At 47.4% G+C, this 27,181-nt stretch overlaps 1 protein-coding gene across 3 annotated transcripts in view; it reads left to right on the top strand.

Annotated features, from left to right (window-relative positions):
- Positions 1–9,740: 9,740 nt before the first annotated feature.
- The window catches only part of DTWD2 (DTW domain containing 2), a 130,602-nt gene continuing 113,161 nt past the window's right edge, over positions 9,741–27,181 (top strand). For all 3 annotated transcript variants that reach the window (XM_068423485.1, XM_068423486.1, XM_068423483.1), the window contains exon 1: positions 9,741–9,887. In XM_068423485.1, coding sequence (XP_068279586.1) covers positions 9,748–9,887 — 140 coding nt within the window. In that variant the 5' untranslated portion in view covers positions 9,741–9,747. The remainder of the gene's footprint in view (positions 9,888–27,181) is intronic.

The raw sequence follows: 27,181 nt of genomic DNA, 5'->3' as shown, positions 1-27,181 counted from the left end.
ACGCAAGTGAAGCTGCCACGAAGAGTTATTTTTAGCTGGAAATACTTGGATGTATTGCCATTTGCCCTTCCAGCAGATTATGACTGTACCCTGCACGGGGCTGGCCCACTGAGAGAGCGACCAGGGACCGAGGTCAGCCCCTGCGGGCAGCAGTGCATGCCCAGGAAAGCAGGTTTTTTTTTCCCTGGCATTTACATTTTTACTGGTCTTCTACTTTTTTACTGACACTAAAGATCTAAATGGAAAGATGGACTTCTTTCTCCTTCTCATTCCTGCTTCCTGAATGCTTATGCCAGCACTAGTGCCTGGCTAGCCACAGGGTAAACGGAGCTGGTCTAGATGAGAATAAACAAAGAGAAAGAACCTTGCAGGGTGGTTATGTGAGCACATGATGACTCGCATTAGCACCAGGGCAGATGGGGAAGGTGGGAAGGCAAGATCACCACCTTCAGCAGCAGTGACAATTTATCACAGAATCACAGAATGTTAGGGATTGGAAGGGACCTCGAAAGATCATCTAGTCCAATCCCCCTGCCGGGGCAGGATTGCCTAGACCATATCACACAGGAACGCGTCCAGGCGGGTTTTGAATGTCTCCAGAGAAGGAGATTCCACAACCTCTCTGGGCAGCCTGTTCCAGTGTTCAGTCACCCTCACCGTAAAGAAGTTTTTCCTCAAATTTAAGTGGAACCTCCTGTGTTCCAGCTTGCACCCATTGCCCCTTGTCCTGTCAAGGGATGTCACTGAGAAGAGCCTGGCTCCATCCTCTTGACACTTGCCCTTTACATATTTATAAACATTAATGAGGTCACCCCTCAGTCTCCTCTTCTCTAAGCTAAAGACACCCAGCTCCCTCAGCCTCTCCTCAGAAGGGAGATGTTCCACTCCCTTAATCATCTTCGTGGCTCTGCGCTGGACTCTCTCTAGCAGTTCCCTGTCCTTCTTGAACTGAGGTGCCCAGAACTGGACACAATATTCCAGATGCGGCCTCAGCAGGGCAGAGTAGTGGGGGAGGAGAACCTCTCTCGACCTGCTGACCACACCCCTTCTAATACACGCCAGGATGCCATTGGCCTTCTTGGCCACAAGGGCACCTTTGAATTATATTTGAATTATTATGTACACCTTTGAATTATTTGTCGCATTTAGAAATATGCTGCAACTTTTAAAGTTTGCTAAATATATATAGGCTTGAACAACATGCTCATGTGAGCTTGATGGAAATTGGCTGGAGGCAGCCTGCAGCAGCATCGTCTAACACTTGCTACACTGCCAGCACTCACCAGTTTCCGAGCCGGAACAAGCAAACATTATTTTACAAGAACTCAATACGTGCGTGTTTGTTGACAGTTCTCATTAGGAGAAGGGATCACTAATCCACCATTAAAAGTGTCTACCTTATCAGGCACAAATGCGTGCAGAGCCATTGTCATCTGCCCGCCCAATGCAGAATGCTGAACTCCAAGCCCAGGTAGACTGCAAACAGCCATGCAAGCACTTCAGTACTTAACGAAATTCATTTAGGTCAGCAATCTTTCTGTGTAATTAGTAACATTTTATAGTAACAAATGCAACCAAAATGCTCAAAAGCTGCCTCTCAATAATATCTGCTGGCATAATTTTATCTATGCCAGAGGCTTTGGGCTCTGCTAGTATACCTGTGTTAGGTAAAATGTATTTGCAAGTGATGAATGATGCCTGCAGAAGTATGTAGTTGCAGATCAATCTTCATCCTCCTAAGGGATCTCTCTTCAAAATGGGACTAAACTATCTAAGCCACTTAGATTAACCTGGGTGATACTTCAAAAGCAAAGCTGCAGCCCGTATAAATATTTGTCCTGCCCCAGTACCTTCCATCTTCTTGAAAGAAAAGTACTCCAATGTAAGCGCCTTTATATAACTTAGTTGAAATTAGTTCCAATGCAGATTCCCCAAAATTTTTCAGTGTTGTAAGACTGAGTAAAGAAACACGGTTCTACTCATAATATGTATCATTGTCTACACAATTACTTTTTCAAAATGGCAGGTTATTATCCCTAAGCGAAAGGGAGAAAAAGGAAGAACACTCCCTGGTACTAACAGCATGTGAAAACATGCACACCAACGGTTTTGTGATGTAGTAGTTACTTTGCAAAGTCACACCCTCATTATTTCACGGTAACTCCTTTGTGTAGTTATAACCAAAAATAGAAGTGTATATACAGGAGTTAACATGAGACGGCTAGGATGGAATAGTTATTTTGAGTTATTTCCTCACATGGCAGTAGTTCTTATCAGTGCTTCCTTACAGGGTATCTCCAGGCTGTGGAGAAAAAAAGAGTTTTAATGGATGAACATTATTATCCCCTAAATTCTGTGATTCTGAGAAGGAAACCATGTTATGGAAAGTATCTCTCTTTTGGCAAACACCGTAGAAGAGAGGTGCTAGAGAACAACAGTCAGCTCTGCAGAAGAATTTTCATCAGACAGAATAAAGGCAGAATCACTGCTGCAAAGCATTTCGGACATGATTGCACAAATTTTAGTTCTTACGTCAACAGAAAAAAATGCAGATGAAGATTAAGCAACAAACAGGATGATTCTGTCTCTGCTGCTGTTTCTCGAGTTTATGTAAAGGACATTTCCAACCACCCAGTAGTGACTACAATATCTGAAATTAATTCTGTGTTTTTCAAGTCACTTGCTGTCAGTTTTTACAAGGCAGTGAGTTATCATGAGTGACAGACAAATCCAAAGACTTTAAATAGTACAGCTAATGTCTGAAGCCCACAGGTTCAACAGATTAGAAGACAACATTATGCACTGTACGTCATTGTTACACTGTTCTTACCATGCAATCAATTTTTCAGTACTGGATGGCTAAATCCTTTTTGGATTTTTTTTCCCATCTGCAATACTTAGCTGTCCAGGCAAACAAGTAAGCTAGGATGCTTCACTCCCAGCTTTTGTGTTGTAAATCAGTTAGAGCATTGCACCTTCTACAACAGAAAGAGTCACAGACAGCTTTTGCCCCTGAGCCTCACAGCATGTCTGTGTGTGTGGAAAAATACAGCACGTCCAGCAGTAGTCACCAAGTCCTTGGTGGGAAGTTGGAGGTTGTATTATTCTGGCCATCTACCTTGCCTCACTAAACCCTTCTTTTTGCTTCAAAAAGGCCTGCCTTGGGAAACAAGTGGGCTGACAAATCAGGTCAGTGCATGCTTGCATCAAAGAGAAAGCAAGCTCTTCTCCAAAATTCACCAGTTCCTGGTTTTGAGTTCAGACACCCCCAAACTTGTCTTGCACAGAGCCCTATTATCACCCATAGTGGTATTTACCAATATTGCCCATGAACCCCCTTATCTAATATACTGGCTTCTATATGTACGTGTAGGCTTCTGTTCACACACGTTGCCAGCTGAGAAGGTGTTTCGTTAATACCATTCTTCTGTACAAATAACAAGATGTCTGTCTGTCTTCTGTTGTGATGAACTGAGGCAGAAATACAGGAGAACAAACAAAACCATCATTTCTTCTTTTTCATTGTAGCCTTTGTATGAGCATCTCCCAGCTCACCTGTCTCCAACCTTGTTTACCCTTGGCTCACAGTCCTCAGTGCTAGTCAGTTCTCCAGGCTCACTTGTGGTGCGCTGAGACAGCAGCTTAGCCTGTCACGGCTTCCAAGCTCCCGGCTCGGACTTCACTTATGCAGGCTATGCCTCAATGCTGACACCAGTGACTGTGCAGTGATCCCGTTCAGGCAGTTCATCCAGCTTAACTGCTGGCTTTTGGATCAATTCCCTGAATGTATGGCCAAGTATGGGGGTGGACGGGAAAGAAGAACCACAACTGGCCCAAATTCAACATTTGTGAACTGCCACGAAAGCACATTCTGCATGAGGATATAGCTTTTGCAAAAAAAGATCAGAAATCCAGCAGGATTTCAAATTACTGATGTTGGTTTTTGAAACCATTAGTCAACCCAGGGAGTAGAAACATGGTACTTTGAATTAAACTGGCTAAAGCTGTGGGGGGAACTACACCTGCTATTTGAATATGCTTGTTTGAGAACTGCCATCCTGACAGCTTCTTCACATCTCTTAAAACAAACATATTAAACTTGAACCTCTCGGGGCTCGGGGAGTGTGACTTTTCTGGGTACACCACTTGTAACAGCAAGAAATTTAACTTGTTCTTACTGAATAAGGGCTAATCCTAGAATAAAAGAGAAATGGTTTATGTAAGAATGCAGAAGAGATAGGACGTCCAGAGGAACGGTACTTTCCATAACGTTTAATGGACTTTCCATACTACAGTGACTCTACAGCTAGTCACTAAACATGTGATTGTTTATGATCCCAAAAAGGGAACAGTGCAGTAGATCAAAGAGTAGTAAATGCAAGTAAGAAGCTCCCAGTCACGCCATCATTTAGGCCTGGAAACTTACAAATTGCAAACACTGGTCCAAAGAGATGCTGCGAGTTCCCCAGGTTTCTAATATGATGGTGGAGGTGTTTTAATTTGGGTTTAAGTATTGTCAAGGTTTAAAGCTGGGCTGACTATGAAACGGATGGCAGATGCTCTCTATTAACCCTTGCCTTCCTCCAGAAGAGGCAGGAAAAGAGAAAAGGGAGAGAGACTTGTGGGTTGGAAAGTTAAAACAGTTTTAATAAACAATGACAATGAAAAGGAGTATAATAATAATAAGGGAAATAATTAAATGTAGACAAAACCAAGATCGAGCTCGCCCAATGACGGTCACGTCACCACTGGTGCTGCAGGGCAGCTCCGGGAAGGCCCAGACTGGACTCAGCGACAGATGGGAATTGGATTCAGGAACTCACAGATTGGGATTGAAGGCAGGAGAAAAACAGACAGAGTCCTCTTTGGACGCCGGCCATAGAATAAGAGAGAGAGAGACCCTCGTGATCCCCCCGCTTTATACTGAGAATGTATAGGATGGAATACTGTGTTGGTCAGTTTTGTGTCACCTGCCCTGTCCGCTCCTCCCCAGAGGTGTGACTCTTTCACGGCCTTTCACTTGTGGACCATAAGGAATTTAGCAGTGACCTTGGTTTCTCTAGGAATAAGTATAAGCAGGAGCCTTCCTGCACACCACCTTAGTAATAACTATAAACTTCGAGTGTTATCAATCCTAGAAGCGGACACTGTCTGAAAAACATGTAGCCAGCTGCAGAAGTGGAGTTACTTAGAAGAAACTTAACTGAAAGGGAAAATCACTGAAAGGAAAATTGGTTCTGTCCTAGTCCAAACCAGGACAAGTATGCACATCAAATACTCAGGGTAGTCACGCATTAAATAGGTAGTGTGGACATATCTACCTATTTGCCTGCAAAAGATCTGCTGTAAAAACTATTTTACTTTTTGCCTCAATCTTCAATATTCAGGCATTTCTCCTCTTAAACTTGTTCTGTTGTTTAAGATGTTTTGGCCTAGAAATCACGAGTCCAATGTTTTCAAATCAGCATTTAGTGGCAGATTTGTAGTTTGCTGGCCTGTAGTAAGAGAAGTTGCTGGTCTGTTAAGCTCTGGAACAACATGCATAGAGCAAACACTAGCTCTGTTCCAAAAAACGCTAGGGTTGAGCTGGCTTTTAATCCGTCTGCTTTTGTTGGTAGTCCAGAACAGCAATGTTCTGATAACAGGAACCCTCTATCTTCAAGCCTACATTTTAGTCATGGGCAGTTTATCCTAACCTGATCTCATGCCAACATTTTCCTTCAGTTTAAAACTACTCTGCTCTTCAGATGTATATATATAGAGAAAAGCCACAGCACTGTTTAGCCTCTAGCTGTTCGCTGCTACATTTGCCTATTCCCTTGACAATAAAATTACTTCTTGTCATGTTACTATTACGTTTATTTTAGGCATCTATCTGAAGATCAGTTTTCTTCTTCTGTGTAGTCAGACCAGGATGGTTTACAATGGTTTACTTTTAAGCTTATGACTGAAGCCGATTATCCATACCAGACCAGATAAAACCTCACCCTTTGAGGACTCTCATGGGAAGCTGTGAAGGCATATATCCAGGTTCCTGACAGTAGCACTGCATGGGGACTCTTTTCAGTAAGGTGGAAGCAGGAAGGTGACCCTGGACTACGTCATCAATACTCCTTCTCCTGTCCATTACAACTGCATTACTTCTAATAATCAGCCTAAATAAGCTCTTCGTAGTTTATACCAACTCATCTTGTGACAAGGCTTTCAACTTAATAGAAAAGTTTCCGCCCCATATTGGTCCCTCTGTCCTCAATTATGTTACATATAATACTAGCAATAAATAACTTTATAATTTAAAATTTGTATAGTGGTATTTTCTTTTTCCTTACCTCTTTCTTTTTTTTTTTTTTTTTTTTTTTTTTTTTTTTGCATTTACACTGTTGTTGGGGCCTGGGTCGTGGAAGAACTATAGAGAGGACATATGAGTACGCTGTTGTGTACGTGCTGAGGCAGCATGACACAGCAAGAAAATATAAGGATGTGGTTTGCTTAGGCTCATAGCAAGTATCCAATCGGAACAGCAGAAGAGGCGCGTGGACAGAGCGTGCACAGTGCTTGCAGCCAATAGCTTAAGGCGTGATCACGAGATAAGGAAGTATGTATGCTATAAAAGAGCTGTGTTAACTGCAATAAAGTGGCTATCAGAGCATCACATTGGTGTGCTGTAGTCCGTTCCTCGCATGGACCCCAACACACTGTGTAATTTTAAAGCTAGTTTCAGAATCACTGGTCTTTGATTTTTTTTTATCTTGTGCGTAAAATGCATTCTACTGACTATATAAGAAAATGAATTTCTTTGTAGCTTGAGCTACAAATACGAAATGACAGTACAAAAATACAAAACCTGAAAGCAAAACTATGTTAATATTGTGCATGTATCTAGTACCAGTAGGCCTAAATTACATCAAATGGCTCTGAAGATTGTAAATATGTAAACACAATACATTTTATTTTAGATGCAGAACAGAAAATAGGAAGTAACACAACCCACAAGCTCATCTGCAATTGCTAATTTCAGGAGAGGATCTCTTCCGTGGAGATTTACCAGTTACTGTATTTCAGTAGATTTGTAAGGTAAACTGCAACAACCTTGGATTTGAATGTCATTTTACCATATAATATATTGTTTATTATCATATATTCTGTTTATTATCATAACTGACTTAATGAGCAGACTATAACTTGCATCTAAATCATGGTCTGTATGTACAGTTTCTTTTCTTTCTTAAGAGCAGGTACTACTGAGGTTGGAAGAGAGCTTATGTGTTACTTTACCACCCTCCACAGCATAGCTTGTGCTGCAGCCACTCTCCTAGAGTGTGTGAACTCAAGAAAGAGTGGAAGGGATATGTATAGACATGGGAAGGCCCAAACGTCTACTCTGAAGCACTTCAAATAAAATAGCAATTAAAATGGTCAGACAGGTATATAATGATCAGCAGTTAATTTTTTTAAAAAATAGTATCCATTTCAATCTCCAGCATAACTGCCACTAGCCCCAGGAGGCTGTTTCCTACACACACACACACACCAGATATATCAGGAGGCTGGCATGGCTAAATAGGGAATTCACGGCAGGGCAACGGAAAAAAAGATGTATACAGGTGGTGGGAGTTAGGACAGCTTCTGAAAGACGATATAGACACACTGCTGAGGTGTGCAGAGATCCGATCAGGAAAACCAAAGCTAAGCCGGGGTTAGCAAGGGGTATGAAAAGCAATAAGAAGGGCTTCTGCTGCTGCGTCAATAGTAAATCAGGCAAGGAAAGTACGTGCCTACTTGCCAAATGGCTTGAGTGATACAGCAAGAGCAAATGTGGGCAAAGCTGAGGTACTCAGTGCCTTCTTCATTTCAGTCTTCACCAACGCTGTTCCCAGGCATTTTAGCCCAGAGGCAGGGATCAAGGAGCAGAGGAATTCCAGTATGAGAACACGTTCAACGCAGGGGTCTCCTAAGAAATCATGTCCCATACAAGTCCATCGACTCCCATGGGATTTGTCTGAGGGTGTTGAGCGAGCTGGCTGAGGTCACTGCGAGGCTGATCTCTGTCATCTTGGAAAGGTTGTGGAGCTTGGGGGAGGCACCAAAGGCTCGGGAGCGCCAAATGCTGCACCCCATCTTTAGAAAAGGCAAGAGGATGACCAGGACAGTCATCCTCGCTTCTGCCCCGGGGGAAAGTAGGGACTGAGTCCTCTTGGTAGCCATCTCTGGCCACATGAGAAACCAACACGGGTGGGGATAGCAACGCCAACTACATTGTTAGAAATACCAAGACTGTTTCTGTAGTTTTCACACATTTATTGTATGATTTGATCATTAGAGCTAGACTAATAATGACAGTCTCCTGGTCCCCTTGGGGGCTGGTGGGTGCCCCAGCTGTTGGCCCGGCCCGGGTTTCACCAGCTCCTGGGGCAGCCTCCTACTGCTTCCGGCGGGGTGGCCTCTTGTTCAGAGGTGAGGTGGCCTCAGGACTGCCAGCCCTCCTCTTCGGGACTTGCCGGGGGCCCCAGGAGAGTGTCTGCTGCCCTGGCCGAGAGCAGAGGGCCCGGCCACAGCCTCCTCCGGGTCCTCCTGTGGCTCTTCTTGCTCCTCGTGGGTGGGAACGGGGGCAGAGGAGGGGCTGCCAGCACCCCCACCAAGGGCAGCCGATGAACGGCTGGGAAGCTCTTCTGCCTCGGATCTGCCAGGGCTGCTGGAGGGGTCTGGGCTGGGGGCAGGAGACCCCCCTCGGGAGGCAGCGGGGCCAAGGGCAGCCACAGGGCTGCCTGCCCGCTCCTCGGCAGCATCGGCGTCCTCCAGGCCCATCTGACGTTGGGCCTCCCCGCCGCACCGGTCTGCGATGGTGACAATCAGCCGGCGCACAAAGCCCCTTGTGTGCTGGCCCAGGTCAGCGCGCAGCCCCTGGACCAGGACTTCCTCATCCAGCCCAAAGAGTTGCAGGCTGAACAGGACAAGCCTCTGCACTGCTTCTGCTCCTTCCCGGTGGCCACGCCTGAAAATCAACCACAGCTGCTGTTGCAGCCATGGCAGCATGGGCCGGAGCACAGTTGGGTTCTGCCGGAAGAGGAGCGCCCAGATGTAGGGAGGCTGGGTTTTCTCGCAGCTGGCGGTCAGCAGAGCAGCCGACACCCACAGCGGCCCCGAGCCAGACTCCGGCCACGCCCGCCGTCTCGCAGCCTTCCCGCCACCTCGCCCCGGCACTGCTCGGGCGGGCCGAGAGGCACAGGACAAGCTGCAATGCCTGCGGAAGGGGACGCCGCGGGTGGCAAAGCCTGTTGCCGGCTCCGGGCGGTGCGGTGGGCAAGGCCCAGGCCTGCCAGGAGGCGCTAGGCCCGGCACCGCCGCCTCCACCGCTGTGACAGGCGGGCTGTTAGCACCGCTCTCGCCGCCTGCAGGCGCCGACACCATTCCGTGTAAGCGCAGCGTCAGCTCCGCGCGCCCACGGCCTGAGGCCCCAGCCACGCCGGGCGCCTCACCCCGGGGACGCGGCGGGAGCGGCGCGGGAGGGGTCAGCCGGCCCCAGCAAAGACGGGCGGCAACGGCGCCCCCTGCTGGCTGCCCCGCTCCCCACCGCGCCGGCTGAAAGGCTCCCCGCGCTCCCATTGGATGAGGCCCCGCTAGGGCTCCCCGCGCCCCGATTGGGCGAGACCCGCGAAGGGGCGGGGGCGCCTCACGTGAGCGGGGACGGCGGCCTTTCCTGCCCGCGGGCGCCCCCTGGCGGCCGCCGGCGCTTCCCACCGCGCCAGCATGGAGTGGGGCAGCACAGCGGGCAGCAGCGGGGCGGCCCCGGTCCCGGCCCAGGACGGCGAGGAGCGAGAGGGCTGCGCGGGCCTGTGGGAGCTGCCGGTGGAGTGCTGCGAGAGGCGGCCGGAGTGCGGGCGCTGCAGGTGACGCGCGGGGCAGGGGGGTAGAGGAGCCGCGGGGCTGGCGGGACCGGCCAGCCGTCGCCCCGCCCCGGTCTTCGGGAGGCTGCGCTGAGGCCCCGGGGCGGCGCGTCGTGGTGGTGGTGGCGGGGCGGTGCGGAGGTCGGGGCAAGCGGGGTTTGGGTACTTACCGGCGCGCCAGACGGGGAGTGGGTTACTCGGCAGGGAAGAAGTCGTTTCACTCCCCCTTTACCCCCCCTCTCCCAGACTCACACAGAGGCAGCGGCTCGAGTTCGATTGAAACCGCACACGTCTGTGTGTGAGACAGGCGCTGTCTCTATGGCAGCGTGTGTCCGTCATGGCGATGTGTGTCCGTACGCAGGCGGCTGGGCTGCCGGTTGATCAGGGTTTCGGGCCGCCCGTCGGCCCTTTCACCTCAGGAAGCCGCCTTCCGTGGTGCGCGGTGGGGAGGGCGGGCAGTAGGCAGGCGGGGAGGGTTGGGGGGGGCCTTGCAGAGGCTGGCAACGAGCTGATGTAAAGTTATTTATTTATTTATTTATTTAAGAAGTCGGTGGTTCTCAGCAGACGTGTAAATTTGGCTGTACTGCGTTAGAACCCTGGTCTCTCTTTCCAAGCACAGGCCGCCTCCGTGACACCTGGACGAGGTGGAAAATCTTTCCTGGAGTCTGGGAGGGTGAGGTGGGAAGGGGAGGGAGTGGTGTCCCCTAAGTGCTGTGCAATGAAGTACGTGAGACCTCAGAATATCTGCTCAGTCTCTGGTGCTTTGTCAAAAGAAAACAAGAAACTAACATTATTTAACAAACTTCACGGCTAATTTTGAAATCCATTCAAGCACGGGGGAATGGAGGGATTAATATAGCATATAAAGTGTATTAAACTTGGACCTTTTGGGGCTGGGGAAGTGTGACTTTTCTGGGTACACCGCTTGTAACAGCAAGAAATTTAACTTGTTCTTACTGAATAAGAACTGCGATGAAAGCACATTCTGCATGAGGATATAGCTTTTGCAAAAAAAAAATCATAAATCCAGCAGGATTTCAAATTACTTATGTTGGTTTTTGAAACCATGAGTCAACCCAGGGCGTAGAAACATGGTACTTTGAATTAAACTGGCTAAAGCTGCTGGGGAAACTACACCTGCTATTTGAATATGCTTGTTTAAGAACTGCCATCCTGACAGCTTCTTCACATCTCTTAAAACAGACATATATATGTAACCTGATTACATGTTTATGTATATATGTCCTTTTAATGGAGTGAGTTGTTCCTGAACTCAAAAATTTGTGCAAAACCGCCGAAGGAAAAAAATCTACAGTACCTGTATTGATTTCATCTGTTTCTGTTGATTGGTAAAATAAGTAGAAAGGCATGTAATTTTACTAACAGTGTGGTTGTAGACTCTTTGAAGCGTCAGAGTTCAGGAGCTTATTTTTGGTGAGATTCCTGTAAATAAGTAATCATAAAAAATATATATCATGTAAGTCATAACATTTGTAAATGTTAACTATAAAAAGAATGGTCATGGGCAGTAGTTGATGCTCGAAGATGAAAACCAAGCAGATTCATGACCCTTCCTTTTTGCTGCTCTCTTTTTGTCCAATGAGTTTTTGCTCAGGGGACTTCTTGAGCCAGATGTGAGTTTGTGTTTATTTAGTATGCCCCACTAGTAGATTTTTTTTTTTTCTTCTGTGAATTTTTCCAGTCTCCCTTGAACCCATGTAAAGTTCTTGTATCTGCAGCATCTGGGTGGCAAGAAGACATCTCAGGCCTACAAAACATGGGTGGGAAGAATTACCTTTGTGTTTATTTTGTTTGTGGCTTCTACCTTCCTCTTTTGCACATAGGATTCAAGGTGTGAGCAAGCCAGAGATTTATACATTGGGCAATGTGTTTCTGCTTATTCTTATAAGGACCCTTCCTCATGCTATGGCTGCTTAGTTTTCTAGTAACCTTTTGGTAAGGTACTTTGTTAAAAGTCTTTTGGAAAGCCAAAGTTGATATTTGACAACTGCAGCACCCTCACCCCCATGTTTGTGGAATTTTTCAGAGATCTTAAATTGTTTTGAAAATCAGGATTTCCTTTTGCAAAAGCTATGCTAATTCTTCTCATGTAAATCATATATTTTTGTAAGTGTTCGCTAACCATATTTTTAATTATAGTTTCCACTTACATTAACAGTTTTATTTGTTGCAGATTTTTATTTTTTTTAAAGTTGTTTCACCTTTGCCATTTCTAGTCCTGAGGTGCCAAGGAACTGCTGAATGAGAGTTAACCCACTGTAATTCCTTATTCAGCTACTTAACCTTGAGTTCTAAGATGCCTATAGCATGCTGCTGATTGTTATTTTGTCAGTGTGTTTCATAACCTCTGCTCTAGTTCCTTCAATTTTGGGCAGATTCTCTGATGAGTCACCTACAAAAATGGTTTCCAGAATACGCATCTTCCTGTTTTCTTTCATAAGTGGAAAGTATTTACTCAGCTCCTCATCACCATGTAGTATTAAAACACCAGCTTCCTAAAGAGCTCTCAGTGAATTACACTTGCTGTGAAGACCATGAGTACAATGAGGACAGTCAGTGAAAGAAATGTAGGGGCAGAGAAACCAAGGAAGATAAAAAGACCACAGAGCTGCTTGCTTTTTAAGAACCAAGGAAAGTGGCAATTTTTTTAAAACTGAAGTTTTCGTGGAAATTACAATGCAAGACTGAATTGTGCACTCAGTCTATTTTTGCAGTATATCCTCTCCGTCCTTTTCCTCAGGAATATAACCAAATTATGGTTGTCTTTGACCACAGCATTCTGCAGCATGACTTGGAATAAAAGTGACTAAGTCAGTGATTTAGGGTACATCGTAGGAAGGAATATTATGAAACCTGACTATTACCCTGAACATTATCATAATGGTGATGGTTGGGGACAGACATCTTTAACTGAATCCCTCGATATTCTGAACTATAGGGTAGGTTTTTACTGTAAAGTATATTAGTGAATGTGATTTAAGAGTATTTTGGATCAATGTTTATAGCGGTGATGGTCTAAATTCAGTACAAAAGCACAGAAGAATGGGTTCTCTTTAGCATCATCTGGTGATTCCTCATGGGGACTGACTTAAGCTTTTGGCTTTTCTAATATGGTAAGACAGCTGATTGACAGCTTTCTGACAAGTACTCAGTCAGTCAAGATGTGAAACAGAAATGTGTGAGTAAGGTAGATAAGTTTTCATTTTGGATGATGTGAACAACTTGAGGGTCCTGAAGGAACAGTGTTTCTAAGTATTATGTGTTTGGGACTTTGTGTTGCTATGGTGGTTGTGCAGAAAATGCTAGCATTTGCAATAGCTTATGGTGGAGAATTTGAATGAAATAATGTAATGAAATTTTACATTTTGGAAGTTTTTGTGTGTGTGTGATAGTTTAGAAGAAAAAGATTGTGGAAAATGATCCTACTCATAGTTGGTGTTTGAGATGGCAAACGGCTGATGCAAATGGAGTGTGTGCAGTTGACTTTATGCTGTGTTGTTCTTGAGTCTACAGTTTAATACATATTCTGCTTGTCTGCCAAAACCAAAAGGTCAGTGGCGATAAACTTTGAATCACTGATGGTTATTGGATCATTTCTTGAGGCTTTCTCACCTGACTTAAATGTTCAACTTGCTTTCAGAAGTTAAAACCCCTCACCCAAACATTTAAATTGGAGAATAAGCTCAATATAGTTTCCAAGTTGCTGTTAGCATGGAAAACAAAATGAACAGGCCTTGCAACTGAAGCCATATAGGACAACAATTTGATTTTGTGGTGTGACACTTGGTGTGACACTCTGAGAGCAATATAAAGTCCTTGTGTGGGTCAGAGTGCACTCTTTTCTGGGTACTTGGTGTGCTGTTACGGGAAAAGCCTTTTGGTAGTACAAAAGTAATAAATGCACAATGACTTGTTACCACAGATCTTGACTGTGCATGTGCAGAATTTTACTGTAGTAGGAGAACTTCTGAGGAGTTTTTTCAGGAAAGACTAAGATATTTTTAATGGTTTCATTTATGATCTATGGGCATTACTAGGTCTCTTGCAGGCCATCACAAGTCCCCAGTGGAAGCAGTCCTCTATGTTTGCAGGACTAATTTATGTTGTAAAGTTGGGATAATAACCACTGGTGTTTTCTCAGGTTCTATGATATATACTGTTATATGGTGTTTGGATTTCAAGAGGGGAAAAAAAGAAAGAGCAGGAATAACTTTAATCCTTTTGTACAAATGCTCCCTTTGCCTATATCTAAAACATTAGAGATACTATACTTAATCTGGGTACTGTGTGAGTGCTCTTTATAGCATTGATAGATTGATAATGACATGCAATGGCATAGTGCTGCTTCCTATTTTGAGGAAAAATATAATGTTTTTACATAAGTGTCCCATATTTGTTAATAATCCTGTTAAGTCATATAAAGGCAGAGTCTGAAGAAGCAATGTGGTCTTTCTTCAACACAGTAAACACATGCAGTTGCTTTATAGCACATTGGTGAGGTATTTAAATGTAAATGTGAATTTTAAAGTTAATAATTGCCTATCAGACAAAGTGAAATAAGCATACATTAATTATTTTAGCAATGCCTGCTGCAAGAAAACATCTTCGTAGCCTTTGATTTCTTTGATGTTCTTAAAAATGAACTCTAGGTATTTATTTTCACTGCTCTAAGTTTATTGCAATTTTTCGCTCCCTGAAAGTATTGATTCCTTACCACTGCTTAAATAAATTTCTTATGCTTCTTACATAACTGAAACTGTGTATTTCCCCATGGTTCATGACTTGTAAGAGGTGACTTACTTTTCACCTCTTACATTCAACATGTATAATGTTTTTTAAAAAGTTTCATGCATTTCCTATTATGTTTGCGTTGGAAAAAAAAGGGAAAAAAAATACACGTGGTTAGGTGACGGGCATCACTTGAGTGAATTTTATTATTCCAGGTTCTTAAGTGGTGTATCAAAGGCAAATTTTTTAAAACACTGTTAGCACTTTTAAAGACTCCTGTATCAGAGCAATATTTTTGCTGAATTTACTCATTTTCAGTATAGTTAAATGCATAAAGTGGATTTACAAGTGTATCTGAGAACCTCCATGTCAAAATTACATGGATAGATAAGATGGTTCTGCAGAGTTTAGAAGGAGCTAAATTAGTGCATCATCAGGAGACAGAAAGGAAAAGGCTGAGCAGATGAAACAAAGAGGAGATCCATTCACATGCATGGTAAATTTGGCAGCAACTCAAAGCCAGGTTGTGCCAGTAATTATTTTCCTTAATCAGGAGAGCTGGGTTCACTGTGTGACTTGAAGGACTCTTGTAGGATTTCAGGAGGGAGTTGCTGTATGTCATCATCTGGTATTATTGTGTGTATGTATGACGCTACTGTGAAGGAGACTTGAGTGTCATCTAGTCTGTGGGGATCTTCTGACAGATTGAGACATTGTCAGAAGCCTTACCAAAGTTGTGGTAAACAACATCCACTGCTTTCCCCTCATCCACCAAGCTAGTCACTTCACTGTAGAAGGCCGTTAGGTTGGTCAAGCTGATTTCCCCTTTGTAGATCCATCTGACTACTCCCAGTCCCCTTCTTGTTCATCATGTGTTTGGAAATGGTTTCCATGAGGATTTTCTCCACTACCTTCCCAGGGATTGATGTGAGGTTGACTGACCTGTAGTTTCCCAGATCTTCTTGCCCTTGATGCAGGCAGGAGTGACATTTACTTTCTTTCAGTCTGCAGCAATCTCTCCCACTATTCAGAGGTAATAAAAATTGGCCTCACAATAGCATCAGCCAGCTCCCTTAGCATTCATGGATGCAACCCACCAGGCCCTGTGGACTTTTGAACATCCAGTTTGTTTAAGTGCTCCCTAACCTTGTCCTCCTCCACCAAGGGTAATTCTTCCCTGCTCCATACTGGCCTGGGATTACCAAAGGCTAGTTTTACTGGTGAAGACAGAGGCAAAGAAGGCATTGAGCACCTCAGCCTTTTCCCTGTCCTGTGTCACCAGTTCCCCTGCCCCACTCAGCAGCAGGCTCATGTTTTTCCTAACTGCCTTTTTTGCTCTTTAGGTACTTGTAGAAGCCTTTCTTGTTGCCTTTCACATTCCTTACCAGATTAAACTCCAGGTCAGTCTTGGCCATCCCTGCGTGCTCGGACAGCAGCTCTATATTCCTCCTGGGTCACCTGCCCTTGCTTCCATCTCTTATACATTTCTTTAGTTTATTAAATCTGAGTTTAGTCAGGAGTTTCTGGCTAATCCATGCAGGCTTCCTGCCATCTCTGCTGATTTCCCGCTTGTTGGGATGAACCTTTCCTGAGTTTGGACGAGGTGATCCTTGAAGATCAGCCAGCTCTCCTGGACTGCTTTTCTCTTAATGGCCACATCTCATGGGATTCTTCCAAGCAGATCCCTGAAGAGATTGAAGTCTGCTCTCCAGAAGTGCAAAGCACTGGTCCTACTTTTTTCTCTGCTCTGTCTTCTTATGATCCTGAATCCATCATCTCATGATCATGCTAAGGCTGCCTCTCCCTTGTTCATAAGTATCACATTCAGCAGAGCAGCTTTTCATGTGGATTCCTCAATCACCTGTGCCAAGAATTTGTCATCAATGTACTCAAATCTCCTAGATTGCTTGAGCCCTGCTGTATTGTCCTTCCAGCAGATATCAGGATGGTTAAAGCTGCCCATGAGGACAAAGGCGTGTGAATGTAATGCTTCTTACAGTTGTTTGAGGAAAGCTTCATCTACTTCTGCTTGATCAGGAGGTCTAGAGCACATATCCACTACAAAACCACCTGTGTTGGTCTCCCTGCTAATCTTGACCCACATGCTCTCAACTGATTTCTGACCTGTCCCAAGGCTGACTTCCAGGCATTTCAGCTGGTGTCTCACATAAGCGGTAACTTGGCTGTCCTTCTTAAAAACCCCATATTCCTCCATCACAGCATACCAGTCATGTAAAATACCCCATGTCTCCATGATCCCAATGAGTCTGTAGCCCTGTAACTGCACACAGACTTCTCTCTCCTCCTGCCAGCACGGCCAGCAGGTTGAGGAAGGCAATCCTTCCTCTCTGCTCAGGACTGATGATGCTTGTTCCCATCCTGAGTCTAGAAACATTTCAGAGAGGCACCTGAGCGTGCCAATTCCCCAGTACAGGCTTAAGAGCCTTCTCCATTAGACTGTTCTGCAGGCACCTCCTTCTTCACATGCCTGTCCTCACTTCACCTGTTTTTTTGGTTGCTGTCTCTCTTCTGTTCCCATCACTGTGATACTTGCCTACCCAATTTCCTTACACGTGTCTTGAGGAATCACTCCCTTCCCCATAATTTCTAGTTTGAAGCTCTCCCTACGAATAGTCTGTCCAGCCTGTTGGCAAAGGTAGTTTTACCCGGTTTAGTAAATGCATCCTATTTCTTTCAAGTATCTGTTGATCCTCAAAGAGGAACCCGTGGTTGTAGAAACCAAAACCCTGCTGCTGACACCAGCTGCACAACCAGTTGGTAACCTGCAGGGTCCATTGAGTCCTTGTGAGACCTTTCCCCCTCACCAGCAGGACTGACAAGAGCACCACCCGTTCCCTAGACTGCCACCCCCAGAGCTCTGCAGTCACGCTTGATACTTCTCAGGTCACCCCAACAGCGTCATTGGTGCCTACATGGAAGAACAGCAGAGGGTAGTAGTCGGAGAGCCAGATGAGCCTTGGTTGCTTTTCCACAATATTCCAAATGTGAGCCCCCAGCAAGCAGCAAACTTCCCTAGAAGACAGATCATGGGGGATTCCATCCCTTGCAGCAGGGAGTCTTCTGCCACTGTCACTTCCTGCTTCCTTCTAGGGGTCCTGAGTGGGTCACACCAAGCCATCAGAGGTTGGACAGCACTCCCAGCTTCTCATCATCTATGAAGACAGTGAACCTATTGTGTAACTGCAAGTCATTGGGTGGGGCAGGAGCCTTCCTCCTGGTGTGAGAGTCACCACCGTCCAGCCTTCATTGTAATAGGAGTTCTGTCTTACCAGCTTCATGGGCACAGGTTCTTTGTGCTCCTCTGCTGCAGCTGAAGATTCAGGGTCTCAGAAGAGATCCAGCTGATCTTCCTTACACTGTTTGATGCCATGCAGGGTGACCTCCTTCCACAGTTCTTCCACTTTATAGCACAGCTGGTGGACAACTGCACACCTCCTGCAGGCTAGAAGACCACATACCACACTGATAGGCCCCAAGCACTACCTCAGCCTGAGACTTGCAGAGGTGTGTCCTTCTTCTGAAGGACACCCAGCTCCAGCTGGGTCTTAGAGTCTAATAGCAAAGGGGTGGTTACTCCAGTGGTGCCTAAGAACCGTGCCTTGTGACCACCATTGCTGAGAGCAGTGTTCTAATCCAAAGTAGATTAATTATCATAGACTATATCAAGTTGTAAGGGACCCATAAGGATCAGAGTCCAACTCCCTGTGCCTTGCAGGACTACTTAAAACTAGATCCTGTGACTAAGAGCGTCATCAGGATGTTCCTTGAACTCTGACAGGCTTGGTGCCGTGACCACTTCCCTGGGGAGCTTGTTCCAGTGATGGACCACCCTCTCGGTGAAGAACCTTTTCCTCATGTCCAATCCAAACTTCCCCTGACACAGCTTCATTCAATTTCCTTGTGTCCTGTTGCTGGTCACCAGAGAGGAGATCAGCAGCTTCCCCTTTGCTGCTTTCCATGAGGAAGTTGTAGGCTGTGATGAGGTCACCCCTCAGCCTTCTCTTCTCCAAGCTGAACAAATCCTTCTCCGAGCTGAACAATCCTTCCAGTCAAAGGGAAGGGGACTAAAAGGGACAGTCATATTAGGGAAATCAACACATGGCTACAGGTCTGGTGCCACAGCCAGGGGTTTGGCTACTTAGACCACGGGACTCGTTTTGAGAAACCTGGTCTTCTGGCAGCCGATGGGGTCCATCTATCAGAGAAGGGGAAGACCATCTTGGGTCATAGGTTAGCCAAGCTGGTAAAGAGGGCTTTAAACTAGATTTGCCGGGGGAGGGGATCCTCAGTCCATCCCAATTCAGCCAGTCCAATGCCAGAGCCAGTCAACAGGTTCCCAGAGACTGGAGGAGGATGGCAGGTCGGCAGGAGAGCGCCAGAAGAGCCATGGATAGGAAGTTCAGGCCGCAAGGCAGCTTCGTCTGGGGCCCAACTGAAATGCCTCTATGTAAATGCACAGAGCATGGGGAACAAACAAGAGGAACTAGAGACATGCGCATACCTGCAAGGCTACGACCTTATTGGCATCATGGAGACATGGTGGGATGACTCTGACAGCTGGAGCGTTGGAATGGAGGGATACAGGCTTTTAAGGAAGGACAGGCAGGGGAGAAGAGGAGGGGGTGTTGTGCTCTATGTCAATGATCAGTTTGAGTGCATGGAGCTCTGCCTGGGGATGGAGGAGGAGCTGACGGAAAGCTTATGGGTCAGGATTAAAGGGTGGTCAGGGACGGGAGACATTATAGTGGGCGTCTGCTACAGGCCACCTGACCAGGATGGCCAAGCGGATGAGGCCCTCCACAGGCAGAGAGATGTAGCCTCACGTTCACAGGCCCTGGTCCTCATGGGGGACTTCAACCACCCTGACATCTGTTGGAAGGACAACACAGCTGGGCACAAGCAATCCAGGAGGTTCCTGGAATGTGTGGATGACTGCGGCGGGAGGCAAGGAAGGCACAGACTCTGAGATCGAGGATGCAAGGGCCTGAAGCCGAAAGGCCTAAGGCTTTTTATTGTTATGCTACTACTCTATTTAACTGCTACAATGCAGGAGCCAGACTAGGCAGTTCAAGATAACATCAACATTCACACGCTAAGCACTCATCACTCATCCTGGGAAGAGCCCACAGTGTCCTGGGCTCAAAACATCAACAACCATTCCTGTTTTCAGCTCTGTGTTCAGAACTGACCTTCAACACATGTTTACTTGTTACATGCCTCAAAGAGCCCTGTGAACTGGTCTCGGCTCCTTTATCTCAGAAGCAAGCAAAAACTATTCTCAGTGCAGTGTTCCCAAGCAAATCTTATGCTCCCCAAGTAAAGCACAGCTCTTTGCAGGCTGAGGGTCTTCCACAGATGACAGCTTCCTTCTCCAAGTGATAGAGGAGCTGATGAGGAGAGGTGCCATGCTGGACCTTGTTCTCACCAACAAGGAGGGGCTGGTGGGGAATGTGAAGCTCAAGGGTAGCCTTGCCTGCAGTGACTATGAAATGGTGGAGTTCAAGATCCATAGGGCAGCAAGGAGGGCGCGCAGCCAGCTCACCACCCTGGATTTCAGGAGAGCAGACATTGACCTCTTCAGGGAACTGCTTGGGAAAGTCCCTTGGGATAAATCCCTGGAGGGAAGAGGGGCCCAAGAAAGCTGGTTAGTATTCAAGGATCACCTCCTCCAAACTCAGGAGTGATGCATCCTGACAAAGAGGAAGGCAGGCAAGAATGCCAGGAGGCCTGCATGGATGAACAAGGAGCTTCTGGATAAACTCAGGCACAAGAATGAAGCCTACAGAGGGTGGAAGCAAGGGCAGGCAGCCTGGGAGGAATACAGGGAAATTGTCCAAGAAGCCAGGGACCAGGTTAGGAAAGTTAAAGCCCTGATAGAATTAAATCTGGCCAGGGATGTCAAGGACAACAAGATAAGCTTCTATAGGCATGTCAGTGATAAAAGGAAGACTAGGGAAAATGTGGGCCCTCTCCAGAAGGTAACGGGAGACCTGGTTACCCAAAATATGGAGAAAGCTGAGGTACTCAAAGACTTTTTTGCCTCAGTCTTCACCAGCAAGAGCTCTAGCCTCACCACCCAAGTCACAGAAGGCAGAGGCAGGGACTGGAAGGATAAAGAACCACCCACTGTAGAAGAAGATCAGGTTTGAGACCATCTGAGGAACCTGAAGATGCACAAGTCCATGGGTCCTGATGAGGTGCATCCACGGGTCCTGAGGGAACTGGTGGATGAAGTTGCTAAGCCACTATCCATAATTTTTGAGAAGTCGTGGCAGTCTGGTGAAGTTCCCACTGACTGGAAAAGGGGAAACATAACCCCCATCTTCACTGAATCACAGAATCACAGAATGTTAGGGAGTGGAAGGGACCTCGAAAGATCATCTAGTCCAATCCCCCTGCCGGAGCAGGATTACCTAGCCCATATCACACAGGAACACGTCCAGGCGGATTTTGAATGTCTCCAGAGAAGAAGACTCCACAACCTCTCTGGGCAGCCTGTTCCAGTGTTCGGTCACCCTCACTGTAAAGAAGTTTTTCCTCATATTTATGTGGAACCTCCTGTGTTCCAGCTTGCACCCATTGCCCCTTGTCCTGTCAAGGGATGTCACTGAGAAGAGCCTGGCTCCGTCCTCATGACACTTGCCCTTTACATATTTATAAACATTAATGAGGTCACCCCTTAGTCTTCTCTTCTCTAAGCTAAAGAGACCCAGCTCCCTCAGCCTCTCCTCATAAGGGAGATGTTCCACCCCCTTAATCATCTTTGTGGCTCTGCGCTGGACTCTCTCTAGCAGTTCCCTGTCCTTCTTGAACTGAGGGGCCCAGAACTGGACACAATATTCCAGATGCGGCCTCAGCAGGGCAGAGTAGTGGGGGAGGAGAACCTCTCTTGACCTGCTAACCACACCCCTTCTAATACACCCCAGGATGCCATTGGCCTTCTTGGCCACAAGGGCACACTGCTGGCTCATGGTCATCCTGCTGTCCACTAGGACCCCCAGGTCCTATTCCCCTACGCTGCTCTCCAACAAGTCTGTCCCCAACTTGTACTGGTACATGGGGTTGTTCTTGCCCAGATGCAGGACTCTACACTTGCCCTTGTTATATTTCATTAAGTTTCTCCCCGCCCAACTCTCCAGCCTGTCTAGGTCTCTCTGAATGGCTGCGCAGCCTTCCGTTGTGTCAGCCACTCCTCCCAGTTTTGTGTCATCAGCGAACTTGCTGACAGTGCACTCTATTCCCTCATCCAAGTCATTAATGAATATATTGAATAGAACTAGTCCCAGTACCGACCCTTGAGGGACTCCGCTAGACACAGGCCTCCAGCTGGACTCTGTCGCATTGACCACCACTCTCTGGCTTCTTTCCTTCAGCCAGTTCACAATCCACCTCACTACCCGATCATCCAGACTACACTTCCTCAGTTTAGCTGCGAGAATGCTGTGGGAGACCGTGTCAAACGCTTTACTGAAATCGAGATAGACCACATCCACAGCTTTACCATCATCTATCCACCGGGTTACGTCCTCATAAAAGGCTATCAAGTTGGTTAAGCATGACTTCCCCTTGGTGAAGCCATGTTGACTGCCCCTAATGATCCCAGTATCCTTGATGTGCCTAGAGACAGCACCAAGAAGAAGTTGGTCCATCACCTTTCCGGGGATGGAGGTGAGGCTGACCAGTCTATAGTTACCTGGGTCCTCCTTCTTGCCCTTTTTGAAGACTGGAGTGACATTCACTTTCCTCCAGTCCTCAGGCACCTCTCCCGTTGCCCACGACTTAGCAAAGATGTTGGAGAGTGGCCTAGCAATGACTTCCGCCAGCTCCCTCAGCACCGGCGGGTGCATCCCATCAGGGCCCATGGATTTATGGACATCCAGATTGCTTAATTGGTCCCTGACCCAGCCCTCATCTACCAAGACAGATTCCTCCTCTATCCTGACTTCTTCTGGGGCCTCAGGGGTTCGGGGCTCCTCAGGACAGTCTCCAGCAGTATAGACAGAGGCAAAGAAGGCATTCAGTAACTCCGCCTTCTTTTTATCCTCTGTCTCCAGGGCCCCCATCTCATTCATCAGTGGGCCTACATTGCCTCTAATGTTGGCTTTACCTGCAATGTATTTGAAGAAGCCCTTTCTGTTGTCCTTGACCTCTCTTGCAAGGTTTAATTCCAAGGAGGCCTTAGCTTTCCTAGTTGCCTCCCTACATCCTCTGACAACAGACTTATATTCCTCCCAAGTGGCCAGACCCTCCTTCCATGATCTGTACACCCTCTTCTTCCACTTGAGTTTGCCCAGCAGTTCCCTGTTTAACCATGCAGGTCTCCTGGTACTCTTCCTTGACTTCCTACCTGTTGGGATGCTCTGATCTTGAGCTCGGAAGAAGCAGTCCTTGAATGCTAACCAACTATCTTGAGCCCCCTTACCTTCTAGTACCCTGTCCCATGGGATTTCCCCTAGCAATTGCTTGAAAAGGCCAAAGTTGGCCCTCCTGAAGTCCAGGGTTGTGATTCTGCTAGCTATTTTGTTCCTGCCACATGAGATCCTGAACTCTACCATCTCATGGTCACTACAACCAAGGCTGCCCTCAACCTTCACCTCTTCAACCAGACCCTCCTTGTTAGTGAGGATAAGATCCAGCAACGCTCCTCTCCTAGTTGGCTCATCCACCATTTGCATCAGAAAGTTATCATCAATGCACTGGAGGAACCTCCTGGACTGAGGATGGCTGGCTGAGTAGGCCTCCCAGCAAATATCAGGGTAGTTGAAATCCCCCATGACAACCAGGCCCTGTAATTGCGAGACTGCTCTCAGCTGCCTGTAGAAGGCCTCATCACCCTCCTCATCCTGATCCAGTGGCCTGTAATAGACACCCACAACAGTATCACCCCTGCCAGCCTGCCTCTTAATTCGCACCCACAAACTCTCAACTCGCTCCTGATCCGCCCCTGGACAGAACTCAATACATTCTAGCTGCTCACTCACATAAAGAGCAACTCCACCACCTCTCCTTAGCGGCCTGTCTTTCCTGAACAGGACATAGCCATCCATGACCACATTCCAGTCATGCGAGGTGTCCCACCAGGTCTCTGTAATTGCCACTAAATCATAGCCCCCCGACCGAACACGGATTTCCAACTCCTCCTGTTTATTCCCCATGCTGCGTGCATTGGTGTACAGGCATTTCAGGGAGCGAGCTGAGCACACTGATTTCACCCCAGGGGGATGGGAGGCCTCCTGGTCTACCTCAACACTAGAGCGTTGCCCCAGTGGTGCAAGCCCAGCTACTTCCCCATCCCCCTTCGAATCTAGTTTAAAGCTCTCCGAAAGAGCCCTGCTAATTCCTGTCCCAGAACCCTTTTGCCCCTGCGACATAAACCCTTCCCATGTATTACGGTCACGCCTGGTGTCTTATAAAACCAGCCATTATCAAAGAACCCAAAGCCCTGCCTGTGGCACCAGTCTCGTAGCCAGGCATTTATAGAGAGAATCCTACTATTCCATCCCACGTCATCACCTGAAAATGGAAGTAGGGAGGAGAAAACAACTTGTGCCCCAGACTCTTTCACCAACCGTCCTAGGGCCTTGTAGTCTTTCTTCATCCCCCTCAGACTACGGGATACAGCTTCTTCCCCACCTGTCTGGAAGATCAGCAGCAGGTAGTAGTCTGTGGCCTGCACCAGGTTGGGGAGTTTCCTGGTGATATCCCTGATTCTGGCTCCAGGCAGACTGCAGATCTCCCTGTGATGGGGGTCAGCTCTGCATATTGGGCCCTCAGATCCCTTTAGGGAGGAGTCTCCAACCACTAAAACCCTTCTCTTCTTCCTTGTGGAGGAGGTAGCTATACGCCTGTCAGGTTTTTCTGACTGTGGTGGGACCTCTGATATAGGTTGCCTCTCCACCACATCCCCATTGGACTGGCTGTATTCCACCAGGGCTTCATATCTATTTCTCAGAGGCACCTGTGGAGGCGAGGTAGGCAAGGAGGGCACTTGCCTTTTGCCACGGCCATAGACTTGCCTCCACTCACTCCTTTCCTCTAGGTTATTGTTTTCCACCTGGGAGGGGCAGAGTACAGGGGTCCCTCAATCCTGGGAGCTCTCCGGCAGGTGCTCCCATTTTTGTTGCAGGGAGGGCAGAGCCTGGCTCCACCAGTCTATCTCCATTTCAGCCTCCCGAATGCTCCTAAGCCTTTCTACTTCGGCTTGAAGCCTTTCAACCTGGCTTTGCAGTTGTGCCACTCGGCCGAGCAGATCATCTACCTGCTCACAGCGCACACAGCCCCCTGTCACCACAGAGACGCTGTAGCATTCCCTGCAGCCTGCAACCTGCACAATTGCCTCCTTCCGTGGGAGCTCTGTCTGGGTTCCCACATCCATTTTGATCTTCTTCTGCCGGGTGGAGATCATTGTTCTTTCACTGAGTTGGGAAATACCTGTTGGTGACACCCCTGGTTCACAGCTCCTTGACGCCTTCACAGCTTGGCTGGTTCACAGCTCCTTGGCACCTTCCTCTCCTTGTGCACTGGGAGGGAGTCAGCGCCCTCCCCAACGAGCTGCAAACGGCTGTGGCCTCCCGCGCCCTGGGACACACCCAGTCACTGCTGACTCCCCCTGTACCCTCTGGGCAGGGACTAGTCCCTGTCCTTCCGGAGGCTATTTATCAACCGATCGACGGGGGGTGGTGCTACGCTCCCCCCCTCCTGATTCGTTGCCGGGAACTTCCGGGTCCAGGGGAAAGCAGCTCGGGGCTGCTGCTCGGGGGGCCCAAAGTATGAAAACCGCCCGGTACAGCCCGATCTCGCCTCGCCCTGCACTGACCTCAGTCGCTGCTGCTGCTGCTGCCGCCGCCGCTGTTGCCGACTGGCTCAAGAAGGGGAAAAAGGAAGACGTGGGGAACTACAGGCCAGTCAGTCTCACCTCTGTGCCTGGCAAGATCATGGAGCATATCCTCTTGGTAACTATACTGAGGCACACGGAAATCAAGGAGGTGATTGGTGACAGCCAACATGGCTTCACCAAGGGCAAATCATGCCTGACAAATTTGGTGGCTTTCTACAATGGGATTACAGCACTGGTGGATAGGGGAAGAGCAACTGATGTCATCTACCTGGACTTGTGCAAAGCATTTGACACTGTGCCGCATGACATCCTTGTCTCTAAATTGGAGAGACATGGACTTGACGGATGGACCACTCCGTGGATAAAGAGTTGGCTGGATGGTCGTACTCAAAGAGTTACGGTCAATGGCTCAATATCCAAGTGGACACCAGTGACGAGTGGCGTTCCTCAGGGGTTGGTATTGGGACCGGTCCTGTTTAACATCTTTGTCAGTGACATGGACAGTGGGATTGAGTGCGCCCTCAGCAAGTTTGCCGATGACACTAAGCTGTGCAGTCTGGTCGACATGCTGGAGGGAGGGGATACCTTGACAAGAGGGACCTTGCCAGGCTTGAGAGCTGGGCCTGTGCAAACTGCATGAAGTTCAACAAGGCCAAGTGCGAGGTCCTGCACGTGGATCAGGGCAATGCCAAGCACAAATACAGGCTGCGTGGAGAATGGATTGAGAGCAGCCCTGAGGAGAAGGACTTGGGGGTGGTGGTTGATGAGAAGCTCAACATGAGCCGGCAGTGCGTGCTTGCAGCCCAGAAGGCCAACCGCATCCTGGGCTGCATCAAAAGAAGCATGGCCATCAGGTCGAGGGAGGTGATTCTGCCCCTTTACTTCGCTTTTGTGAGACCCCACTTGGAGTACTGCGCTTCAGCTCTGGGGCCCCCAACATAAGAAGGACATGGAGCTGTTGGAGTGAGTCCAGAGGAGGGCCACAAAGATGATCAGAGGGCTGGAGCACCTCTCTTATGAAGACAGGCTGAGAGAGTTGGGGTTGTTCACAGGAAAGCAGGAGAGGGACTTTTTACAAGGGGAAGTAGTGACAGGATGAGGGGGAATGGTTTTAAACTGAAAGAGGGTAGATTTAGATTAGATATCAGGAAGAAATTCTTTACTGTGAGGTTGGTGAGACACTGGAATAGGTTGCCCAGAGAAGTTGTGGCTGCCCCCTCCCTGGCAGTGTATAAGGTCAGGTTGGATGAGGCTTTGAGCAACCTGGTCTAGAGGAAAAATGTCCCTGCCTGTGGCAAGGGCGTTGGGACTAGATGATCTTTAAGGTCCCTTCCAACCCAAACCATTCTATGATTCTATGAAACCAGTTAGCTGTTCAGCTGAGTGAGTTTTCTGCTGGACAGGCTTTTACCAGGTTTCTGCCTTACTGTGAGTGGGGTTATCAGACTGAATGTAGAAGGTGGAACTGTGGAAGCTTGACTCGGGTAAGTTTAAACTGCTGTGAAAGAGCACTGAGGTAATGTAATCCTACTAAATCAAAAGTATCCCCATTCAAAATAAATTAAAATTAATTATATATATCTTTCTTGTGAGATACAGAGATAAGTAAAAGATAAGAAAGAAGTAATACCGTTAACAGAGGACTTTGTCTTGGTAAAGTTATAGATAGTAATGAGACAATGGCAGATTA

The sequence above is a fragment of the Nyctibius grandis genome, chromosome Z, assembly GCF_013368605.1.
Source record: "Nyctibius grandis isolate bNycGra1 chromosome Z, bNycGra1.pri, whole genome shotgun sequence".
Taxonomy (NCBI): domain Eukaryota; kingdom Metazoa; phylum Chordata; class Aves; order Nyctibiiformes; family Nyctibiidae; genus Nyctibius; species Nyctibius grandis.
The sequence above is the reverse complement of the archived record's forward strand: the minus strand, read 5'-3'. Positions and strand labels throughout refer to the sequence as shown.